Below are 22,803 nucleotides of genomic sequence, written 5' to 3' on the forward strand. Positions count from 1 at the left end.
GATGGATTTCCTGTGCACGGAGTCCGGTGTCAGTGCGGGCTCCCTGCAGAGCAAGTTCCTGGAATCGGAGTGGGCGTGGTCTGTGTGGGTCCCGCACAGCACACGCCCACTATAATGACATAGGGGATTCCCTGTGCACACATGAGTACTCCCATCCTGCCCATGATGCCTGCCGAGTAGCAGGCCGATAATTGCAAGGCGGTTGATCAAAAATTGTAAATCTGAACACAGGCTGCAATTGGCCCCCGGGCCAGACTTTGGACATGCCTGCTTTAGAGTAAAGAACTCCTCGAAATGGCAGTTTAGCAAAATGGTTTACCCCTGGAATTACAGAAGATTAGTATTAATGAATGTGTTTGTTCCATTTCAAATGTTTAATTATCTTCTCACCTCCTTAGGTTAAAAACTTAACATTAAAAACTGAGCAGGAGATGCAGAAGCGTAGCTTGACTCAAAATGACTTGAAGATGCAACTGCAGCAGGTGAACAGCCTGAAAATGTCAGAGAAGCAGCTCAAGCAAGAGATCAACCACCTTACAGAGATCAGAACGAGCCTGGAAAAACAGAACTCTGAGCTGCGCAAGTAAGTGGCCGTAATCCTATATACCATGGGGATAGTACAGGGATTATAGAAATATGTTGCGCTTACATAGTTATTAGAGGGAAGCAGCATAAATTTCTATTCTTTTACTTAGCCTCTTCCTAACTTGTTAAGTTTAAACTTTCTTTTTGCACAGACCAGTGCTTTGGCAGTTTTGTTCCATGTTGTGATTTCTATTTAGGAAGCCTAAAGGCATTTTCTGGCATGTTACTAATAAAGTCTGGGCTAACTAGCTTGGGCTAGTTGCAAGAAATGTTCTGGGATAAGAAACTTATTTATTATAGCATTTAATGGAAGTTTGGCTGGGAGACGGGAACTAGAAACAAGGACAAAGCTAGAATTATGAAGACATAGCCGCTTCTCATTTTTTTTTTTACTTTTTTTATCTTATCACATTGGTTTTCATGAGAACTACTATACAATAGATCAGCAGTTATGCAATTGAGCCTATGATCACTAATGATCAAACAGGGCTGTATTTTAATTTGTATGATTAATTTCCTCCCAGTAGATGTTAATAGAGCAGATTATGTGCTCAACATTCACTTCATTATGAGGCTACAGATTTTTCATTTGTTGGACACAATTCCCTAAAGATTTACTGCATAGCACAGTGTGAAATCTTTAACCATTGATTTTCAGGACTCCACTCTAGCTTGTTTTAATCATTTCAACCTGAACATCATTTAAAGGATTAGCCCACCCCAACATATTGTTTGATTCCTTTTCTGTGCATATAACATAGTGTACACCATCCAAGTTGTAGAAGAAGCTCATGACTTATCTGCAATATTGATGAGCATGTTATTTGTTGTTATTCTGATCTCTACACATTGGCAGCCTTATGGGAAGCAGCTTGATGTGCAGCTCATGCCTTGTATTTTGTGACATCTCCTTGCCACTTGTAACTTGTTCCAAGCCAGAGAATACCTGTAGCAACCCTGTGTTTCTATAGGATGGGCGGTTGATGAAATAGGAGGCACACAGGCAGCAAGCTTTAAGAGAACAGAAGAGATTAGAATATGTTTGTGTATTTGAAGAGTGGCGTCCTTATAAAGTGTGCTTCTGTTTTCTACAGGGAACGTCAAGATGCAGACGGTCAAATGAAGGAACTCCAAGACCAGCTTGAGGCAGAGCAATATTTCTCTGTAAGTATTCTGCTTTTGGAAAAAGAAAAAAAAATTTTTTATCAGTCTTTGAGGTTCCTAATGATACTGATTGCCGAGTGCTGTTTTACACAATGCATAAAGGCAAAAGGAAGCAAAATGTATCAAATCTTTCCTTGTTAGCTTTAGATATTCACCCTTAACTGAAAATGAGGGTTTACAGTAAGTAAGGTGTTAATAAAAATGGCCTTAGGAGTTTTGTAGCAGCTACGGGAGCCCTAGAGTCATTTTTACTACAGTTTAAATAATAAAATCGGCAAATTCTACACCACAGATATATAAAATTAGCTATGACCAAGATGCTGTTGCTTTTACAAAATCATTTTATCCTATCACCAAATGTGCTACAAGTTCTTAACAACATGACAATCAGGTCCATGGTTGGGGACACCTAGAATGTTTCACTACTTCCCAGGCCCAAATTTAAGACATTCTGTTTATATTGTGTTAGCATATTTTACTCAATTCCAATTTAAACTATTATTTTCCATTTTACCCCTTTAAAGACCCTGTACAAGACGCAGGTCCGTGAATTAAAGGAGGAGTGTGAGGAGAAGGTGAAGTTGTGTAAGGACTTGCAGCAGAAGGTGCAAGAGCTCCAGGATGAGAGGTGAGTGGGCATTTGCCTGGGTTTGGTTTGTGAACAGTTTGGGGAATTTTGCTCCAAAGATGCAAACTGCATAGTAACTCCTAATGTCTAGGGAGTCAATTCTTTTCATTTCTAAAGCAAGATATTGCAAAAACAAAAAGGCAAGGGAAACCCGGGTACCAATGCTAAAACTAAAAGCACAATATATCAAAGTATCTCTCCCTTACGCACACTGACAATATGGCTGGTGTGAGCCCACCCTGTTTTAATGACAGTACTGAATTCCTTTAAATTATTGTCTCCTTCCTCAGCTGAGACGTGGTAACTCAAATATGCACTGCTATTTGAGTTTTTTCTGATGGCAAATATCAAATAAATGTGGGAAAATATTTGTAATTTGTGAACCCAACAATCAGAACTGCAGATATTTGATGTAAGTGCCAGATGTCTGTGCAGCAGATTTCAGTATTTCTTTGTGAGTGGTGTGCATGTTTAGTGTATCTTCCATGCACTAATCAATAGCTATTGTGTACTAAAAATCTGCTGTTCCTACCCCAACCCATTGTTTAGCCAATAATCGTCTTAAATCCCAGCTCCAAGACTTTGTTACCTGAGTTTTCATGCAGTCAGCCTACCAAAAAAAAAAAAAAAAAAAAAATAAAAAATATGTTTCCCATTACATATTTCATAGGCTAGCACTGATATGGAGCCATGTTCATGAACAGACATTTATGAAGGACTGTTTATATCTTCCAGGGATTCGCTGGCAGCTCAGCTGGAGATCACTCTGACAAAGGCTGACTCTGAACAGTTGGCACGCTCCATTGCTGAGGAGCAATACTCTGATCTGGAGAAGGAGAAGATCATGAAAGAACTGGAGATCAAGGAGATGATGGCTCGCCACAAACAGGAGCTGGCTGAGAAATACGCTACTATAAGCTCTGTACGTACATTGGGATGATCAGTACAGCTTTTGAAATAAAAAGCATCTACGTATAATATGAAAGGACAATATGAACCAATTTCTGGCTTGTACTATGAAAAGCCATAATAGTGTTTCTGCCAAATTCAGCCACAAATTTAGTGGCTTTTTGGTGAAGTGTTCCCAGATTTTCTAGGTTTGTTTTACTAAAAATCTTTTTTTTTCCTGTTCACAGCTTGAAGATGCTAACAAGACACTAACTACTGATGTGGCCAACCTGGCTAATGAGAAAGAAGAGCTGAACAACAAACTTAAGGAGACACAAGAACGTAAGTATTAGTTGATTATATTCTTCTCCACCTCCCTTCCATTGTTGAGGATTGTGATTGTAATATGTTCAAAAGGAGAGCCCAGCAGTGGTACTCTCAATACTTCCTTATAGCTGCAGCTTCTAGTAAAGGAGTCCACCTCCTTTGGTATAGTCTTACATTGTGGAATAGAATCTATGGAGGATCCAAAATCCCCTTTACCCCTTCTTGTAGTTTGAAAGTAAAAATAATGCTATGTAATTGGGCAGGAAAGGGTGGACTGCTGTAGTTGTACTGGCCTTTTTTTAGTTTTGCACACAGCTACTTCAGATGAATTACTTTTTATATAGTTTTATATTTATGGAGCTTTTTTCTCTTATCCTACTACCTCCCGTGTTATACACAATTCTCCAATAGTCTAGTCACTGACAGTTACAATTATAATAGCCATGTGCTCGTTGTGTATCTGGCTTCCAAAATGCGCTATAACAGGGTTTTTCAACCGCAGTTCTTGAGAGCCAGGATCTAAAACACTAAATAGAATGCTGTGGTTTAGAGTCGGAATATGCTCTTTTTTAAGTGAAAATACTGTTACCCTCAAGAACTGGATTTGGACCACTCTGCCCTTCACACTTGTTGCCCATTCTTTGCTAAAATTACAGAGGTTTTTTAAACCTAATTCCATAATGGGGTTAGAGTGTAAAACATTAATGAAACGTAAATTTTTAAATGTTTCTCCTTTTCTTATAAAATTATTTGTTTCCTTGTACAGAGATCCTGAGTCTGAAGGATGAACAAAATAGCATCATGGGCATTAAATTACAATTTGAGAAGCAGCTGCTGACTGAGAGGACTCTAAAGACTCAGGTACTGTGCCGGAACATTGTATTGTATTACCAGGTCCACTTATAGGAGAGAAGAAGCTTTTGGGTATTTTGGAATCCAATAATCTGTGTTGTCTGACATAACTGTAAAAGTGAAAATAGTTTTGAATTGTAATATTACATTGATTCATATATCTCTAATTGTCACCATTACTCTTTCCGGCAGGCTGTAAACAAACTTGCGGAGATCATGAACAGGAAAATTCCTACTAAAGGTGGAGCTGACACAGATGTACGAAGAAAGGAGAAGGAGAATAGGAAGCTTCAGCTGGAGCTGAAATCAGAGAAAGAAAAACTCAATCATCTGGTCATTAAGTATCAGAAGGAGCTGAATGAGATGCAGGCGGTAAGGAATCACAATATTTGTAATTGACCTTGCATTAGAGTTTGCATTTGTAAGAGTTCTATACTTATTTTAAAACAGGAGTTGCGGTAACTTATTACAGATGCTCAGTGAATTTCTAAATTCTAAAGTCTCCATACCCCCTACTACAGGCTTTCCTTAAACCTTATGTCTTATACTAGGTACTAGTGTGACTCCAAAAGATAATATCTTGGTATTGCTTTACATATAAGAACAGATCAGCTTAATCATAAGGGTTTAGTCCTCTTAATTAATAAAAAAAAACGCAAATAACAAATTCACATCTAGCTACAACTATTGCAATGTTTGGGCAGTCAGGTAGAGGTACAGAGTAATAAAATGTTATGTAGTATCCTCATATCAAGACATATCAAGACAGCCTCTGTTGATCATTTTTAGAAATATGAAAATGTAATTCCAGTCGGATAACTATTTCTGGCCAGTATGATGTTTATCCTAAAATATACATAGCCTGTGATTGTGCTTTAATTATATTTATTCCTCAGTGGTTGCCTGTGGATCAACTCCCATTTGTAGTATACATTATGGTGATTTCTCCAGATAGTTTATCATACATTTAGCTTTCTTGGTGGTTTATCTTTTAATTTCCCAAACTACAAATCTGTAAAAAAAAAAACAGGATTTTAGTCTCATACTGTGCATGTTTGTTAAATACAACAGTAAAATACATTAAGTCATTTTCTTATGACCACCTTAATATATTTTAAACTTACTAATTCAGTTATTTGCTTGTTGATGGAGAGATTTTTGAGTGGAAGTTAGGATCTGTAGAATATACAAAGTAGTAATTTTAAGGAGATCAGATATTTGATCAGCTTGACTCTGTAGTAACTCTGAAGAATATTCACCTTCTACAAACGTCTCTATCTTAGGATCCAACCATTGCTATAAAGTTTGCTTGTCATGGAGAAATGACACTGAACATGGTAGTTGGCTTGCTGTGTTTGGTTTTAACACTCTTTAAATATATGTTTATGTGTATGTATAGACTGTAAAGTTTGTTTACTATCATAACTCTGAAGAAGCCTAATCGTGGCGAAAACGCGTCGGAGCGTACACAACTAATACGGTCATTTTGAACTTATTTACTAGTAGAGCACCTCTGTATAGCTTGGAAATACTAGTGACATGTGAAGTGTAAACAGGACTAGGGTAAAATCACAAATGTGTATTTATTGTAATTATGTATTGATCGAATATATATATATATATATATATATATATATATATATAAAATTAAGATTACACTCAAAACAAGCGAGCTTCAAACCTCTTTCTTTATTGCTCTCCATTAATTTTGTTTAACACTCCCAAGTCTATCTTTACCTCTAACAGAGAAGATCCAGCTAAACACACACGTCTTTTTTTTTTTTTTTATTTCTGCAGCAAATAGCAGAGGAGAGTCAAGTTCGCATTGAGCTTCAGATGCAACTAGACAGTAAGGACAGCGACATCGAGCAGCTCCGATCACAGATGCAGTCAATCCACATTGGTATGGACAGCACAAGTATTGGCAGTGGACATGGGGATGCCGAAAATGATGATGGCTTCCCAGGTAAGGCTATGTTCTCTTTAGTAATACAGCAGCCTAGGATTTGCAGGATCAGTTCAAAATTGATATGTTAATAATAAAACTTACATATCTCTCTGGTAGGACTGTATTAGCTGGATCTACACCCAGCTATGGCCATTTTAAAGAGTTCTACTCTCCTTGATGTATCTCTTTATGTTCCCTAAGAACATTCAGAATCCACTTTATGAACTTTAAATGATGCGCATAGAAAACTGGTAAATTTGCGAAAAAAATTGTCAAAGCATCTAAAAGAATATTTATGTCTGTTTCCCAATAAAAATCATTATACAGTAAGAATGAACTATGAGCTTAGATAAGTAAGGACAATGCTGATCCAAGAGTGCATCATATTGGTTGTACACCGAGAATCTGGCCCCTATCAGATGTTGCTTTGTTGCCATGCCCTTTAGTGCTCTTTAGTCAAAAGTAAGGTTTAAAAGGGCTAAAAAGTGATATGCTGTCTTGTATTTATGACTTGTTTAATGTAACTTTTTTTCCCTCCTTTTCTTTACTTACATCCTGTATTTTTAACTTTTCCTCTGCACTTCTTTCTCTGGTTCTGTGCCGACTTCTCAGTTCACATCACTCAGTCCCGTACTACGGAGTCCATGTCATTCACCTACCAACGTTCTTCTACCTCTGTCCGCATTGGCACTAGGCCTTCCCGTTCTCGCTTGCTTTTCAACTCTGATTCTGATTTGGACTCAGAGGAGGAGCCCATTCCTTGTGCACAAGCCCCTTCAGATCCTGAAAGCGATGACAATGAAGGTGACATCGCTGTTTAACACTGTGCTGCACTGTGTGACCCCATACCACCCCGCTGCACCGCATTGGCCCCATAACTTGTTGTTATTGGACCAGATCTAACACTTTTCTCTTTTTTAATCACACTAGCTATGTTTGCTGGTGTGGATTCAGCATGGCATGAGTACTGACTTGCATGTATTTTCTACAGTGACTTGAAAACCTTTTTTCTTCAAATGAAAGTGTACCTGACAACGTAATAAAGAGGGTGCAACCGTTATCGGGTACCAAAGCATTCAATATCCTTGTTTAATTCCCTGAGTTACAAATATGTTCCATTTGGAATGAATTGTGTAGACTTCACTGGTATGATTACAGCTGAACTCTGCAAAACGACTTCTGGCAGTGCGTGAGTTTGGGGAGTACATACACTGTGTGCATGTTTACTTAGTGAATGTGGATTTAGATAGTGGAGATCAAATGGCAGCTATGAAAATAGGTATGTGAAGAAGAGGATTAGAAACAGAATATGCTGAAACAAATGTATGAGTTTTATGAAGATATCTGAAGAACTAGAGAGAAGGTCGTGGATCTAGGAAGAGGCTGCAGTCTGTCCTCTATCTACAACTACCAGTCCAATTACAACCATAAGTTGATATCTCCCATAATTATTTATTTTTTTTATTCTTTTTTTGCTTGGACAATGGCTGCGATTTCAAAACACGAGCATTGTTCAGTGCATATTATTTAGCACTGAAGCTATGTTTAATTTTATTTGCAGCATATTCTGAGCAAACTGTAACCTATTTGTTTGAATATTTCTTTGGTATAGTGTTGTGCTTGTGCAGCATTTGAGTGATATGAAGGCACATATATAATTTGCAGATTAGTTCTCTTCTCTGCTTTTCAATTATGAAACTGTATGAAAGTAAAGTAAATTCTGCCAGAGCTTTACAAGAGGCCATTCAACCCCTAAAAATCAATACTTTGTCATCTGCTGTGGTGTAGGAGTAATCCATGTTTATTCTAGGGGTGGTTTATGTCAACACACCTCATATCCGCAGACAGGCTCAGAAATCCTTTTCCTGTTGCTGTTTCCAGCATAATTATGCAGATAACTTCTACAGATCCAGCCTTTCAACTTCTTTTAGACACCCTTGTGTGTATGATCTCTGTCTGCATTTAGTAATTGCCTTTTATATTATTGATTTCTAACCATCTACTTGCTCCAGACTGGTCTTCCATATACTATTTGTCTGCTTTTGGTTCAGATTACTTAGTGTGTGCTACAAGTTGTTTATTTCTTAATAAGTGAAGTACTATTTGACCAACATTTCCAGTGTTGTCTAATTTTGATCATACAGAGTGATATGCATGTGGTTTGCTGCAGTTCCTTTGTGTGTGTGTTTATAGTGTTAAGTTTTACAACCATACCATTTAATAAGTAATCATTTTCATGGGGAAGTTGTCAATAAATCGAGCAATAGTTTTTCTAAGTGGATTTGACTAGTATCTATATTATAGTAAACCCCAAAAGTTCACTTGATCTTGGTCTAGGTTCACATTGGCAGTGAAGTTGTGGTGCGTTTACCACTTCCTCGTGCCAGGACCGTAGTCTTACCATTTAGTGCCGCCAGCTGTCAAATGTGCAGGAGACGGTTCTTTAAGAATGGGTGCTGTAGTAGAAGTATTCAAATGGCTGGCAAGGTGCATGGGATGGCTCAATCCCAAGGCAATCTGAACCTGCCCTATCTGTCTGCTCATTGTAGGTCACCATATGCAAAGTGTAAAAGACATTAGAAAATGGACATTTAGTTTTTTTTTATTATTAAAACTTTTTTTTAAAGAGTCTACAGGATAAAACGTGAACTTACAATATGTGCAATTAGGGGCCAGTAGAGCCAATAACTGTCTTATGGATAAGTACTATGTATATGCCTTCAGCCACATTGGACGAATAGCTGAGGTCTGATTCCGAGGAGAAGTAACTTTAGTCCTTAGGAAGGCCAGAGATACATAATATTTTAGTTTGATACATATCACCGCCTTTAGTAAGTGAGAACCAAATTGTTTTTGTTCTGCATAGAAAAGAAATTCTTGTATATAGTCCAATGTTGGTAATACTGGAAACATCCAATAAATAATATTTTCCTTTAAACTGTTTCCTTTTGCTCTCTCATCACCCAGAAAGTTAGGTAGACCACGTCAAACACAATTTAATGGTCACGTTCCCAGGCCCACCACTTTTCTTGCACTATGTATATACGGAGTTAGGCATTGAGCTGTGTTGGATATCAGCCTATCATGGAGAGATGATCTCTGTGATCACTTCCCACCGCCAGGGACAAGCTCCTAAATCCCCAATGACTGAATGGCCTCACTGACGCTTATAACACTTGAATCACATACTCATTTAATGCTAGCTTAGTAAATGGGTTAACCACAGTACAAAGCACTATGACTAGGAATAGCCGGCAGTCTCACTGTAGGATTGCTTTGCTTAAATGCCCGTGGCTTGGAGCGTGTGCTGCTCAGATACACTTTTGGTTTGTAAATGTCATTGTTTTTCTTGTAGTCACCAGCTGTGTTTTTGTTGCTAACTTGTTTTCTTTGGATCCCTGCAGAATCCAGATTGGAAGGATGGCTGTCGCTTCCTGTGCGTAACACCAAGAAATTTGGATGGATTAAAAAGGTGAGTGTGTTCGACATAGGGCGTATGAAATACTTTATGACCAGCTTTCTATGTTCTATGGAGAAAAGAGTGGGCTCATCTGTATATGTTCTAGTCTTCTAAGTTAATAATTTAGAATGATATCACCAATAATGAGTCCTTTTAGCTGCCTAGACTGATATGCTATGTCTCTGTGTTTTCTGTTTCCTGCAGTATGTGGTTGTCAGCAGCAAGAAGATCCTGTTTTATGATAGTGAGCAGGACAAAGAGCAATCTAACCCGTACATGGTATTAGATATAGAGTAAGTATTTACTATTGTCACTGTTATCTGGTTATTAGTACAAAGTCCAGCATCTACACACCTTAAGCTGAATACACATGTGCAATAATTGTCGTTGGAAAGGGTCTTTCACGATCCTTTCCAACGACTAAGGACTGCACAATGCATGAACGAGTGCTGTACATACAGCACTGTTCTCCTCTATGGGGAGGGGAAGAACGACGTAGCGGCACCCTGCTGCGCTCTCTCCCCCCCTTTGCTTCCATTAAGATTGTTCGTCGTACGTGGATCCACAAGTATGGCCGTTCAGACGATGGACGACGGGAGCTGTACACACGCCAGATTCTCGTCCGATATCTGCCCTGAGCCGATTATCAGACGAAAACCATTGGAGGTGTGTATGTAGCTTTAAACTGCTAGATTATTTAGCCTATGCAGTATTCTCCCCAGAATTTCTTTAAGCTGGGTAGGAAGAAGCTGTAGGTGGGTGGCAGTCCCAAATTTTCATTAACCACCCAAAAACAGCCGGGGGTGCGCCCAGCTAAAAGGGGCTGGGGAGAACACTGCTGTGATCCTTAAAATTGTGTTTCAGAGTGGATTAACCTTAACCTAAAACTATACATTGTTCCAAGCTATGTGGTACATTTATAGTTGCTATAAATGTACCACATAGCTTGGAACAATGTATAGTTCACAGAGTTCACAATGTATAGTTCACAGAGTGCAGGTTAAATAAGAGGGGACCTATTCATCTTTATGAGAGGAACCTTGATGCAGCTTTATTGCTTAACCTTTTTTTTTGTAAATTTGTGAAAATCGAATTCTTCATTTGTATAGAAATGACGACATTCATTATCATTTGGAGAACTAACCCTGCAGATAACTGTAACCTTAAAACAACTTGCATACAATTTCTGCAAAATAAGAGCTCATTGCATGTGTAATATGGAGCGATGTTATTATTTAGCAAATCATTTTTTTTTTTGTTTTTTTAAGTTCACATCTTGTGTAGAAATATTTCTGGGGTAAAGTTCCTCTGGTAATACCTATATTAATTCTTCCATTTGCAGCAAGTTGTTCCACGTACGACAGGTGACGCAGACAGATGTATATCGAGCAGATGCCAAGGAGATACCAAGGATATTCCAGGTGTGTTAAACTTGTGCATGCACCTTTATATTCATGAAAATGGGCAGCTTTACATTTTAGGAGAATTATATTTTATAGTTGATCGTAACTTGTATTTGCTCCCACTCCACCATGATGGATCTTATGCAATTTTACTTTGGTATGGTGAAAATGAAGACTAAGAATGAATAAGATGAAAATTTAGAGGCCTGTTTTTGAGTTATATTGAGTACTAGTATACTAGTTGCAGGCTGTGTTGAAGAAGCAGTGGCATTAAGTTCCAGAGAATCTTTTAATGAATCATTCCCATGTTGATTTTAATTTTCTGTCTTGTAGATTTTATATGACAATGAAGGAGAATGCAAGAAGGAGCAGGAATTCCCAGTGGATCCCGTAGAGAAGTCAAACTACATTTGTCACAAGGGTCATGAGTTCATCCCCACCCTCTACCACTTCCCAACCAGTTGTGATGCCTGTATGAAGCCCCTGTGGCACATGTTTAAACCCCCTCCTGCCTTAGAGTGCCGACGCTGCCATATCAAATGCCACAAGGACCACATGGATAAGAAGGAGGACATGATAGCACCTTGCAAAGGTATCACTGGCCTTCCCCATCCTCACATATCCATTATATGTATAATAGTGGTACACAAACTTTTCATTGAATTTAATGGAACAGAGTAAAGATTGTAATACATTTCTGATCTCACAGCCATGAATCTATGATATAGGGTTATTTCAAGACACAATCTGCTGTCCCTTGGTGTCAGGGCAGGCGCTATGGTGCTTGCCAAAAAAAAAAAAAAATGTTGTTTGCTGTGAACTGTTTCAAGTCGGTACAACTGATCTGCTTTAACCAGAACAGAAGTCAACAAAAATGTGTAGTTAACATTTATGTGTTTTATCTCTGTGAAATCCACTGCTGTGTGAACATACATAGGCTCTTATTACTGGTGCTGCGTAACATCCTCCTGGATATATTATTATTATTATATATAGCGCCAGCATATTACGCAGCACTATACATTACATAGGGGTAGCAAATGTCATACCTTACAGTGACACAGGAGGAGAAGAGGACCCTGCCCCAAGGAGCTTACAATCTAGGAGATAAAGTTTATGAATAGGGCAGAGGAGCTTAGCCAGCACAGGCACTCCCAGAGAATAGAGGGCTATGACATGTAAGGATCGTGCTGTGCTAAGTAATTTACCAGTCAGTTTTTCTAGCAAATTGCAAGTAAGAAAACATTAAAGGAAAGGAAAACCACTGCAAGTAAGCACAAAAAAATGTAACTTTCTGTGATTTTAGCTTCAGTTTAATATGGCTACAAGGTCATATTTTATTGAAAACTATGCACGGAATAAGGTTTTTAACTCATTGATTGTAAGCCCCCTCGGGCAGGGTTCTCTCCACTTCTCTTTCTCGTCTATTTAATCTATGGCGCTATATAATATGTTGGCGCTATAAAAAGTCTGTTTAATAATATTAATAACAACACACACTGGTAAGATGTTATCAATGAAGATCCTAATTTTCTATATTGTTTCATTGCAGTAAACTACGATATTTCTACGGCAAAGAATCTACTGTTACTAGCAAACTCCACGGAAGAGCAGCAAAAGTGGGTGAGTCGGCTGGTGAAGAAAATCCCCAAGAAGCCACCAGCACCTGACCCCTTTGCTCGTTCCTCTCCAAGAACTTCCATGAAGGTACAGCCAAACACGTCAATGAGACGGCCTAGTCGACAGCTTCCTCCAAACAAACCCAGGTAAGTCCAATGTGTGTATTGTAAGACTAGATTAGGAGGGAAGGTACCATGTATTGATCCCTCAGTACTAAAATCTTTGGGTAAATACTGTTTCTTGCTTTTCTCCACCTTCATTCACTATGGTGGTGGTTAAAACTAAATTGTACTCTTCACACGGATATAAAATCCAATTTATTGGGCCATACTTGTGAACAGAGCAAGTAGATTTTACTTTTCAGGAATGTTGATCTTTTGGTGCCTCTGTGTGACGTGGTTCCTTCCTCTAAACTTGTTCCTGTAATAAGTGTAGATCAGAGCGAGGAACCAGAGAACATTGTGGAGGAACCATATGTATCACATGCATATGCGGGTTTCTGTTTACTTTTGGCTTTCAGGTAGAAAATTCTTTCTGATGGAGCAGTAGTAAAAATGAGTGACTCTTTTAATGGACCATGGGAGTATAGAAATTTCAAAGGTGCCCCAAAGTGGTAACTCAGCGCTGGCAAGTTACCTAATTATTAACAATAAACAGTATTTATATAGCGCCAACATATTACGCTGCACAGTACATTATATAGGGGCATTCAGTAATCTATTCATAATCATTTAATAATCTATCCAATAATCTATGAATAGGACATCTGATTTGCCTTCTTGCCCCAAACACTGGATCCTGGGATGAAGGGGAGAGGGTCACATACCCCCCTTTACCCAGACATATGGGGTATATAAGATGGCTTCCACAGAAGCAGTGGGGTAGCACAGCACCTGATGTCATCCTAACCCCTGTCACTTTAACTTGGGTCTTTATCACAATCTAGTGCAGGATGAGGAGCTTAGGAAGCACATATCAGGAAATGAGACCCAGACTACAGTTACATTTATAATTAGCAGGTCATACAGAACCTTTAGTAAGGTTACCTGTACCTCTGTCCCAAGGTGTCAGTAACTGAACAGAGAAGCCATCTGCATATTTTGCATGCAATGACAGCCGACCATTTCTACCTGCATGTGTGGATTGAGTGTGTATGTCTTCCATTCACATTTACACAATAGCAGTGAGCAGTTCCTGGCTAGAGAATGCATTTTGATTTTTATTCCTCTGCATCCCCCTTACGTAGAAGCCACTATTTTAATTTAATATATAGATATAACACATTAATTAAAACATGCTCTCCTCTCACTTTCACCCCTGGCATGGTCTTAGACATTGGTCTTATACATCATATCATATTGTCACTGAAACTTGTGTCCTTCTCTTCTGGCATCATCTTTTTCCTCTTCTTGTTACTAATTCTGTTTCTAGTTCTGGTCCTGCCCTCCGAATTATTCTCCATTGATTTTTTTATTAAACTTTATGAAACTGTAAGTAAACTTTGCTAAATGCTTCCCATTTCCTTTCCCGGCATGCCTCTCTTTGTAACCAGTGCCATGCTTGCCATGCGCACTAACCTTTGCACACTAATGTCTGAAATTGGCTGCCTGTTCTTCAAGGGGCAACTGCTTTATAAACAGAATATTACAAAAATAAATTATATTGAACAATCCAGGGAATTTGACTGCTTTCTGCGGGTACTGGGCCAGCTTTTTGTGCTTCAGTATGTAGACATTTCAGTTCAAGAATCCCAAAACAGGTAGGTCAGTCAAATGTAACATAGTTCCGGTGCGTCATGATCTGTATCGGGAACTGGTCACATGACAAGCAGACACCAGGGGTTTGGTCTCAAGCCACCTACTCAACCTCAACGCTCCTATTGCAGACTATTTGACCTGGCTTTTAAGGACTGGGACTGGTCCCTGGATGACGTGGAGGATGATGGGGATGTTTTTGATTTCTGAAGCAGTAAACGTGGTAATTGGCCTTGCTGGTTGATCTGAAAGTTTGGAGCAACTTATATATCCATGCCTGCGTTTGAAGTGTGCATCCCATTTGCAGAATTATCTTTTGACAGAAATGTATCTGAAGAGGATAAGGTATACCAGCAGCCTACACACAATGGAGATCCAGAAATTGATGGCCGTGGGCACTTTGCAAACATATGGAAACTGAGCCATGACATTTGTTCTTCATGCTCTCCCTATTGGAGAGACCAAATGATCTGTAATGCTGGTTTGGACAATAATGACTAGAGATGTCTTTATCAAGCACTCACCTCCTCCCTTTCCTTTGGGAAAGAGACTGATTAGTTACTAACCACCAATTGGCCTGAAGTCAGATACTTCATTCTTGTGCCTGATATGGCAAACTCCATTTTGTGTGGGATGAGTACTGAGACTAAAACCAAATTATTTGCTGGTATTTTAGTTGCCTCTCCAGCCTTATGCACCCACCATGGATCCATTGGATCCCCCATATTTAAGTTCTTTTCAGATGCAAGTTGAGCTGGGGTTAAACTAAAGTACATGGCTAGCATTATAGTGAAATACTCTTTATTTGAAGGTAAACTGACTCTTTCATTCTTAAGGTATATGTATTGTGTTTGTGTATTATAAAAACTTATTTAAACATATCTCTGATATACATTATAGACTAGTTTATTAGTCTGCTACTGTGGTACAGTATGGGTATTTGATCTGTCATTTATTATTTTTAGTTTTGAACCTGTTGATGAACAATTCCTTACATGAACAATCATGCCAACCTTGGTAAAGATAAGTGCAATAATTACTTACAGCACCCAAAAATAAAACACTTCCTGACCCATTTGGGTATAGCTGCTATAAGAAGACTACCCCTAATTTTATGTAGTGCTTTTCTATAGTGTGTATATGTAGTGCTTTTTATATCTTGTATATAATAAGCACACGGATCAGCCTTATAGATCTAGTCATGTAAAGTGTGCCTGTTATTTGATAATAGACCTAATGCTTTGAAGGTAATGGCCAAGTTATAATCCCCAGGCTGGAAGCAAAAGGATCACTTAAGAGAGCTTAAGGGAGCATCGGAGAATGATTCTGTAGTTCTGTAGGATTCACCAAAGTAAATGTTTTCTGGTAGCAATTCTTTTCCTGGCCAGTTGTCAATACCAAAAATTTCAGTTTTGATCCCCGTAAAAGAGGATTTTCCATTTTTTTCTGTGCCAAATTAATTTGCTTGATAGCTTCAATATAACAAGGTTTGTAAATCGTTCTTCAGCAGCCAGGATAAATTCTTCATCGACAGATCTGTACCAATTTTTAGGGATTTAGTTATCAAATGCGGTGTAGCTAGTAGTAGTTGGTTACATTCAGCTGGATTGGTTTAGTAATGTTCAATCACTAAAGTACAGCTAAATGTGACTAAGTACAACTAATACCTATAGCATGCGTGTGATGTATTTGCTGTGGGACATTTTCTGCAGTTTTTTGTGTTTATTTTGCTGTGTTTTTTTTTCTTTTGTACCTTTATATTAAATGCGCCTTTAATGTGCCTGTGATGGATTCCTTTTATTCTGATTATTCTGATTTTATTGGAGCAGAAGTCTACCTAATCTGTAATATTGTGATTATTACCTACTATGTTTCCAGGAGGTTAATTTACCATAAATAGGGCTGAAAATTCAAACCGTTTGAAGTAGAAGACTAGAAGAAACCATCTACCAGTATTCCCATTGTACTTATTGCAGCCATGGAAGAACTGTAGATACAGCTTTCTGTAGGTTTTTCTATTTAGGTTTTCTATACTTTTGTGTCTGTACAAAAGATTATTATAGTTCTTCCATGACTACAATAAAGAAAATGGGAATATATACTGTATATAGCGCCAACATATTACGCAGCACTGTACATTAAATATGGGTTGCAAATGACAGACAGATACAAACAATGACACAGGAGAAGAGGACCCTGCCCAAAAGAGCTTACAATCTAAAAATCTATTTGAACAGGGAAGGATTTCAGCAAATATTGATGGTTGATTTCTAAAAGCAGTGTGTGCTAAGAGAACAGTCACAAAGCGTAATAAATAAATCAACCAATCATCGGCACCAGTGAGACTGAATAATTGGTAGTTCCTGTAGACTAACATATATGTGTTATTTATAGTGGCCCATGAGATTGTAACTTATATTTTGAATAACAAGCGTAATAGAAATATGATCAGAAAGCAGGCTCGCAGTGGGTGTTCCTTTGGGTGGAAGTGAAGGGTGCCTAGGTGAGTTTATAGGTGTTACCATTATGGTGGTGATCCCTAGTAGGCATTTCGGAAGCCAGGGAAGCAGCACAGAGCCAACAGGACACAAAATGTGCCATAATGCTCCTAGACATCAGGAGCAGGGGGTAAACAGATGCTATAATATTATTTTTTGATTGGCTGAGTGACTCCAATTTTTTAGAACTGTAGCTGTTCTATAAAAAAAAAAAATTATGTTGGGCAATAGTAGGGCTATAATCAGACAGTGAGGTTACAGTGGTTACCACTTCCTCGAGCCAGTGAACCTCTACCTACATGTAGCTTCTACCTGCAGCAGCCCATTTGGGAATGAATAGGGGTGGCAGTGAGCTGTTCAGCACCATAGACACCCGCTGTGAAATCTGCAGACCCTGGATCTTTAGGAACCATTGCTGGTTCGAGCAAGCAGATGAACCACATGGGATTGCGGCAGGTCTCAACCTAACTAACATCTAAAATCTCTAAAGAATGATTATTATAAAAATGGAAAGAAGTGCAGCACATCTCCAAGTAGTATTATCAGCTAATAGATAAAAAAGCATTAGTTGCATTAATCACTTTGTATTAAAAAGTCTCATTGCTTTGACTTGATTAGCTTCTAAAATCTTTACTCCATTATTATTATTATTACACAGTATTTATATAGCCCCATCATATTACTCAGAGCTGTACTAAGTCCGTAGTCATGTCACTAACTGTCTATCAAAGGGGCTCACAATCTAATGTCCCTACCATAGTCATATGTCTTTAATACCATCTAAGGTCAATTTTGGGGGAAGCCAAGTGACCTAACTGCATGTTTTTGGAATGTGGGAGGAAACCGGAGTACCCGGTGCAGACCCCCTTGCCCCCATACCTCTCATTCATTTTTTATGTGTATGATGTGTATGCATTTATTAAAATCTCCTAATTGTTTTTTTTCTCTCTTTTCCTTGCAGCTAACTGCCTTCTGTGAATGCAGTACCCATTTCAAGATGATGATTTCTTCCAGCAAAAAGAAAAAAAATAAGACTGAATGCAAAACACAATGTCCTGTAATATCGGAAAAATTTAAATATATATTTTTTTTCCTAAGAGACTGTGCTATATATATCAGAGGTTTACAAAATTGTTGCTGCAATATATAAAGGAGAGGAAAAAAAATTGTAACTAGTCTGTTTGCCTGTTGAGTGGCTTTGCTCAGGGTGGTCAGAGGTAACTGGGAAAAGCGGACCCTTGGATTATTGCCCTTGGCTCAGCGTTGGAGCTCTCAGGTTATGCCCTTCCAATTCCGAAAAATGAAAAATGTGACAACTTTTTGAAAAGATTTTTTTTTTTTTTTTTTATTTTAGCACTGAAAGATCTTCATCAATCGAGGACGACTGACAGCTAGTTGCCAGATTTATTAACGTTCCTCAGATTTTCACACTACATCTGGACTTTGAACTGTGTTTTACCTAATGCAGCCAATCAGTGAACTCCATAATGAAAGACCTTTCTACCGTGTATATATTTCTATTGTACTGTACTGCAGAATCGGCTATGTGAGAACGCCACCGTTTATTTTTGTACTCCTCGACCAATACCTGCAGTTACACCTATGCACATGTACAAAGCCATAGTGTTTTTACCCTCTGTCCCCAATTTAAGGGATTCATTCAAAAAATAAACTGCATGCAAGTGCTGAGCAGATTCAGTCTTGAAGCCTTTGTAACTGCAATTGATATCTTCCAAATTAAAAAAAAATCTGGTTGCCTTATTTTAAAGATGTCAAATTTTTTTTTTGGACCATTGCATTATTGAACTTTGGCCCCGCTGCCTACAAAATCAGCTGATGCAGTGCTGGGGGTGCTGTAGATGTTGTCTTTTTTGATTAGTGCACTGTTTTTTTTTCTGTTAGATTTTTTTTTTACACTTACACAAAATATATTATTGCCAGCCTCCATCTGAATGTATGGAAATTGTTTGATGCTAATATTATACTATACCTCTCCACCTTTAAATGACACATTGCGTTTCAATCCCCAGTATTAGTCACTGAAATTAACATTTATTTTTTATCAATTCCCATTGCCTGCATAGCATGATGGCAGCCATTTTGTTTGCTAAGCCAATGTTGCCAAGACTGTTGCCCGATGGCTTCACCTTTCCGAGGCTTGGCAAATTGGGCCGCCTATGATCTATAGAGAATAACCAATGTCTCCTTTTATTTTTATTTTTTCTCCTATTATTTCCACTGTAATATTGTAGAATGAATGGCAGGACCAGCTAGCTGTAGACAGGTTCTGCTCATTCTTTAGACTTCTAGATAACAATCACCGGGCCTTATACAGAATCAAATATGTTCTTCATAGTACCCAACCACACTCGTGGTTTTCTATGGACAACAGAGCTGCTCTACCTTCAGACCTGTTAATGTCCTCCAAACCCAGCAAGTTGAAGGCATAGGGTAAGGGAACTAGCAACAGCTGCTTCTATATTTCCATCATAACAGGTTTGCTTTATTGTAAAATAGTTATAGGTTTATGGGTCCATTAACAATGGTCTGTGCTCGTTGATGGGTCAACATTGGGCTGTGAAGGCGTATCCACCAATGAAAAAGCACAAAGTACCCGATTTATTTTTCCCGCCACTTGTGTTTCCAGATGTTGCGGTGCACTGAGGGTCCGGTGCGTTTTTTTGGGGTACACTTTTCAGAGCAGACTGAACCGTTTGAATGGACCCTTTATGTAAAGCCCAGTATGTTCATTAATGGGGCTCTGGTTGAGTATTATGGCTCTTAAGGACTTGTGCAGAATGTTGGAAGATTAATCTAAAACTAATAATTCAATAGATCGTCATCTGACAAACCGTACTCCGGCCACAAAATGGCTGCCTCCGCTTGCCTCACCTCGTAGGTGAAGGGGTACGCACCAAGTGCTCAGACTTGTTTTGGCCTTGTTTAGCCTTCTCTTCTAGATGTTTTTATCTCTGGAAATGGCAGAATCTTTTGATTTAATAAATGTATTTTTTAAGTGTTCCTGACACACGCACATAAACAGTGAGCTGTCACAAGCTTCAGTCATACTGTAGATGAATTTTAATATTTCAGGAACTGTTCTTTACGCCTAGCTGTAAGGTATAGAATCCATTTCATACAGAACATTTGAAGAACATTTGAAGAATGTTTAGCTGGGATATAAAATGAAATAAGGACCTATGTGGTGCTTATTGGAATTATTTTTACATGGTCTTATAAGAAAAAAAAAGAAAAAAAAGAAAATATATATATATAAATATAATTTATGTGGGCTCATGCTGTACACCTAAATATCCCTCAAAGTGCATGTTTTATACAGAAAGCAGTATGATAAAATGTTAACCATATTGACAATAAAATTTAACATGTAGCCTCTAGTGCTCCGTGTATTTCTATTGTGAATGGGATCGTGTGGATGATATCTGATTAACTTTTATGACGTCATATGTTTTATGTAGCCATGTTGGTTTTTTTAGGTTCATGTTTGCATCTTTAAAAAAAAAAAAAAATTAAACCGAACATATAACCACATTTTTAACAAACTATAAAATGGTGGCTAACACTTTTCTATAATGTAAAAAAAGTTTTTTATTTTTTGGAAAACTGTTAAAGGGAAGGATCCCTTCCCTTCTGTCTTTACCTGGATACATACGTCACTTATCCAAGGGAGTTTGGGGCTGCTTCTTCAACAAATGCCTTGGATCTGGCGTGTGTCAAACGGGGCTTTCACGAAATGTCAGGCACATGCAGTTAGATCAGATTTTTTTTTTTTTTTGTCACCTGATTACATACCTCCAACAGTACAAGATCAGGTGACGTGAGCAGAAAATGGAAGATGTGTGCGTCCGCTGCCCGATGGGCTCAGTTTGCAGAGGAATTGAGGGCTTCTGCACCAATAAAGCTTTTTTGATTTTATGAAAACTGTGTAAGCTACATACACTCATCATGTGATTGTCACCTGAGACACCTTGCTTGTTCTTCCCCCAACCCTACTCCGCGGAACAGAACAGCGCTGTGCATATAGCGCTCATTTGTGGATTTGTCACTGCAAATAATTGTGTTTTCGGCTACAGTAATGTGATATCTGTACCGAGCTTTAGTATAGTGGTGTCTGTTGTCCTGAAAAATCTACTTGGCTGGCCAGCCTTCTGATCTGCGTCAGTGGCCCTGATTTATTAAAGCTCTCCAAGGCTGGAGAGGATACACGTTCGTCAGTGAATCTCGGTGATCCAGCAATTCTGGAATTCTGTCCTAAAAGTAATTTGCTATTTGTTAGCGATTTGTTTTGAATCCTGGACCAGAGCCATTTCAGGTTTACTGGAAGTGTATCCTCTCCAGCCTTGGAGAGTTTTAATAAATCAGGCCAAATGATATTTCAGATATGATATGATATATATGATATTTAAGTCATTGGTTAGGGTCTTAATCTATTAAAAAAAATATGTACGTGTATGCATATATCTAAAAAATATGTACATGGATTCCATCACTTTTTTAAAATTGTTTGAACAAGATCTGTAGGTGCAACCAAAACATTTGGGGTGGCCAAGAACTGCCCCTTTATCAGGGTTTGAGGTAAGTTAGAGTAGACTTTTGTTTCAAGCTGTGTTGGGTGAAATCCTAGGCTTTTCTAGAAATTGCTAGGGTTCCATCAGCAATGACAAATTAATTTTCCACCTATAACGTTCAATGTTAGGAGGTCACTAACCACTTACTAAAGATACATTTCTCAACTGACTGATGTAAGAGGATGCTATGATATTCACAGTCTATTTAATTTTTTTAGTCAATTTATTTTCATAATTATTATTGAGCAACAGTGTTAAAAAAAAAAAGTCACTTTTGGTTTCAATTGTTCTAGCTTTGCCATTCTTTACTCCTTTTATAACAGCCTATTGAGCCATTGCGGTTTTCCTTAAAGTAAGGATATAAAATTTCTAGCAGGGGTTCCCTTGGTCATCCAAAGATCCCCTTCAGAATAAAAGAGTAGATATTGTAATTCACAGGTATGCTCAGCAGCAACTGGTATTTGCTTGATAACGGGCCAGTTCTGAGCACCTAAAAAGGCATCAGCTGCAACTACTGTTTTATTTTTTTTTTTAGCAGACTTAAAACCATTTTGGACCTTTTGCCACTGCAGTCTTCAATAGGCATAAATCCTTGCATCACATTCTCACTGATGGAAGTTCTTTTTTTTTTTTTTTTTTTTTGCAAAATTTAAGGTTAAGAACTGATTCTTTCATATGTTAGTATCACCAAACTGAAAAAGTATCCGAGGATGTGGCCAAGAAGGCATCAAATGCCACCTGTAGTAGCAAAGGATAAAAGTTAGCAAAATTCAGGACAAGAATTACAAACTTTAACTTGCCTAAATTTCATGAGACTGTCCTGTTCCATAAATTTGAAGGAGCTGCTCCCAAAGCGTTGAGCCATTGATTTTGTGTATCCTTTTAGTAGCCAGAATAGCCGCTTCAAAACAATGGGAGAAATCCAATATAATCTTAGTATTTGTCGGGAGTTAAAGTGCGCAATAAAATACCAACATTTCTATTTTATCTCTGTGACCAAACGCAAACGTAAGCTATTCATTCTCTTAGATTTCACTAGGGGTAATGTCTATAGGCTTTATTTTTACACCACACAAATGCACACACA

At 38.2% G+C, this 22,803-nt stretch overlaps 1 protein-coding gene across 4 annotated transcripts in view; it reads left to right on the forward strand.

Annotated features, from left to right (window-relative positions):
* The window catches only part of ROCK2 (Rho associated coiled-coil containing protein kinase 2), a 107,751-nt gene extending 87,233 nt beyond the window's left edge, over window positions 1–20,518 (forward strand). Inside the window, exons 19-34 of one of the 4 annotated variants that reach the window (XM_072407527.1) lie at window positions 399–583; window positions 1,680–1,749; window positions 2,274–2,377; window positions 3,113–3,299; window positions 3,514–3,607; window positions 4,359–4,453; window positions 4,637–4,816; window positions 6,242–6,410; window positions 7,005–7,196; window positions 9,797–9,864; window positions 10,057–10,145; window positions 11,195–11,273; window positions 11,589–11,847; window positions 12,808–13,021; window positions 14,307–14,365; window positions 18,089–20,518. In XM_072407527.1, the coding sequence (XP_072263628.1) occupies window positions 399–583; window positions 1,680–1,749; window positions 2,274–2,377; window positions 3,113–3,299; window positions 3,514–3,607; window positions 4,359–4,453; window positions 4,637–4,816; window positions 6,242–6,410; window positions 7,005–7,196; window positions 9,797–9,864; window positions 10,057–10,145; window positions 11,195–11,273; window positions 11,589–11,847; window positions 12,808–13,021; window positions 14,307–14,340 (2,019 nt within the window). In that variant the 3' untranslated portion in view covers window positions 14,341–14,365; window positions 18,089–20,518. Of the gene's footprint in view, window positions 1–398; window positions 584–1,679; window positions 1,750–2,273; window positions 2,378–3,112; window positions 3,300–3,513; window positions 3,608–4,358; window positions 4,454–4,636; window positions 4,817–6,241; window positions 6,411–7,004; window positions 7,197–9,796; window positions 9,865–10,056; window positions 10,146–11,194; window positions 11,274–11,588; window positions 11,848–12,807; window positions 13,022–14,306; window positions 14,366–14,760; window positions 14,853–18,088 lie in introns of all 4 variants that reach the window. The other 3 variants (XM_072407526.1, XM_072407528.1, XM_072407529.1) reach the window with 3 other exon arrangements.
* Window positions 20,519–22,803: the final 2,285 nt, after the last annotated feature.

The sequence above is a fragment of the Pyxicephalus adspersus genome, chromosome 4, assembly GCF_032062135.1.
Source record: "Pyxicephalus adspersus chromosome 4, UCB_Pads_2.0, whole genome shotgun sequence".
Lineage (NCBI taxonomy): Eukaryota > Metazoa > Chordata > Amphibia > Anura > Pyxicephalidae > Pyxicephalus > Pyxicephalus adspersus.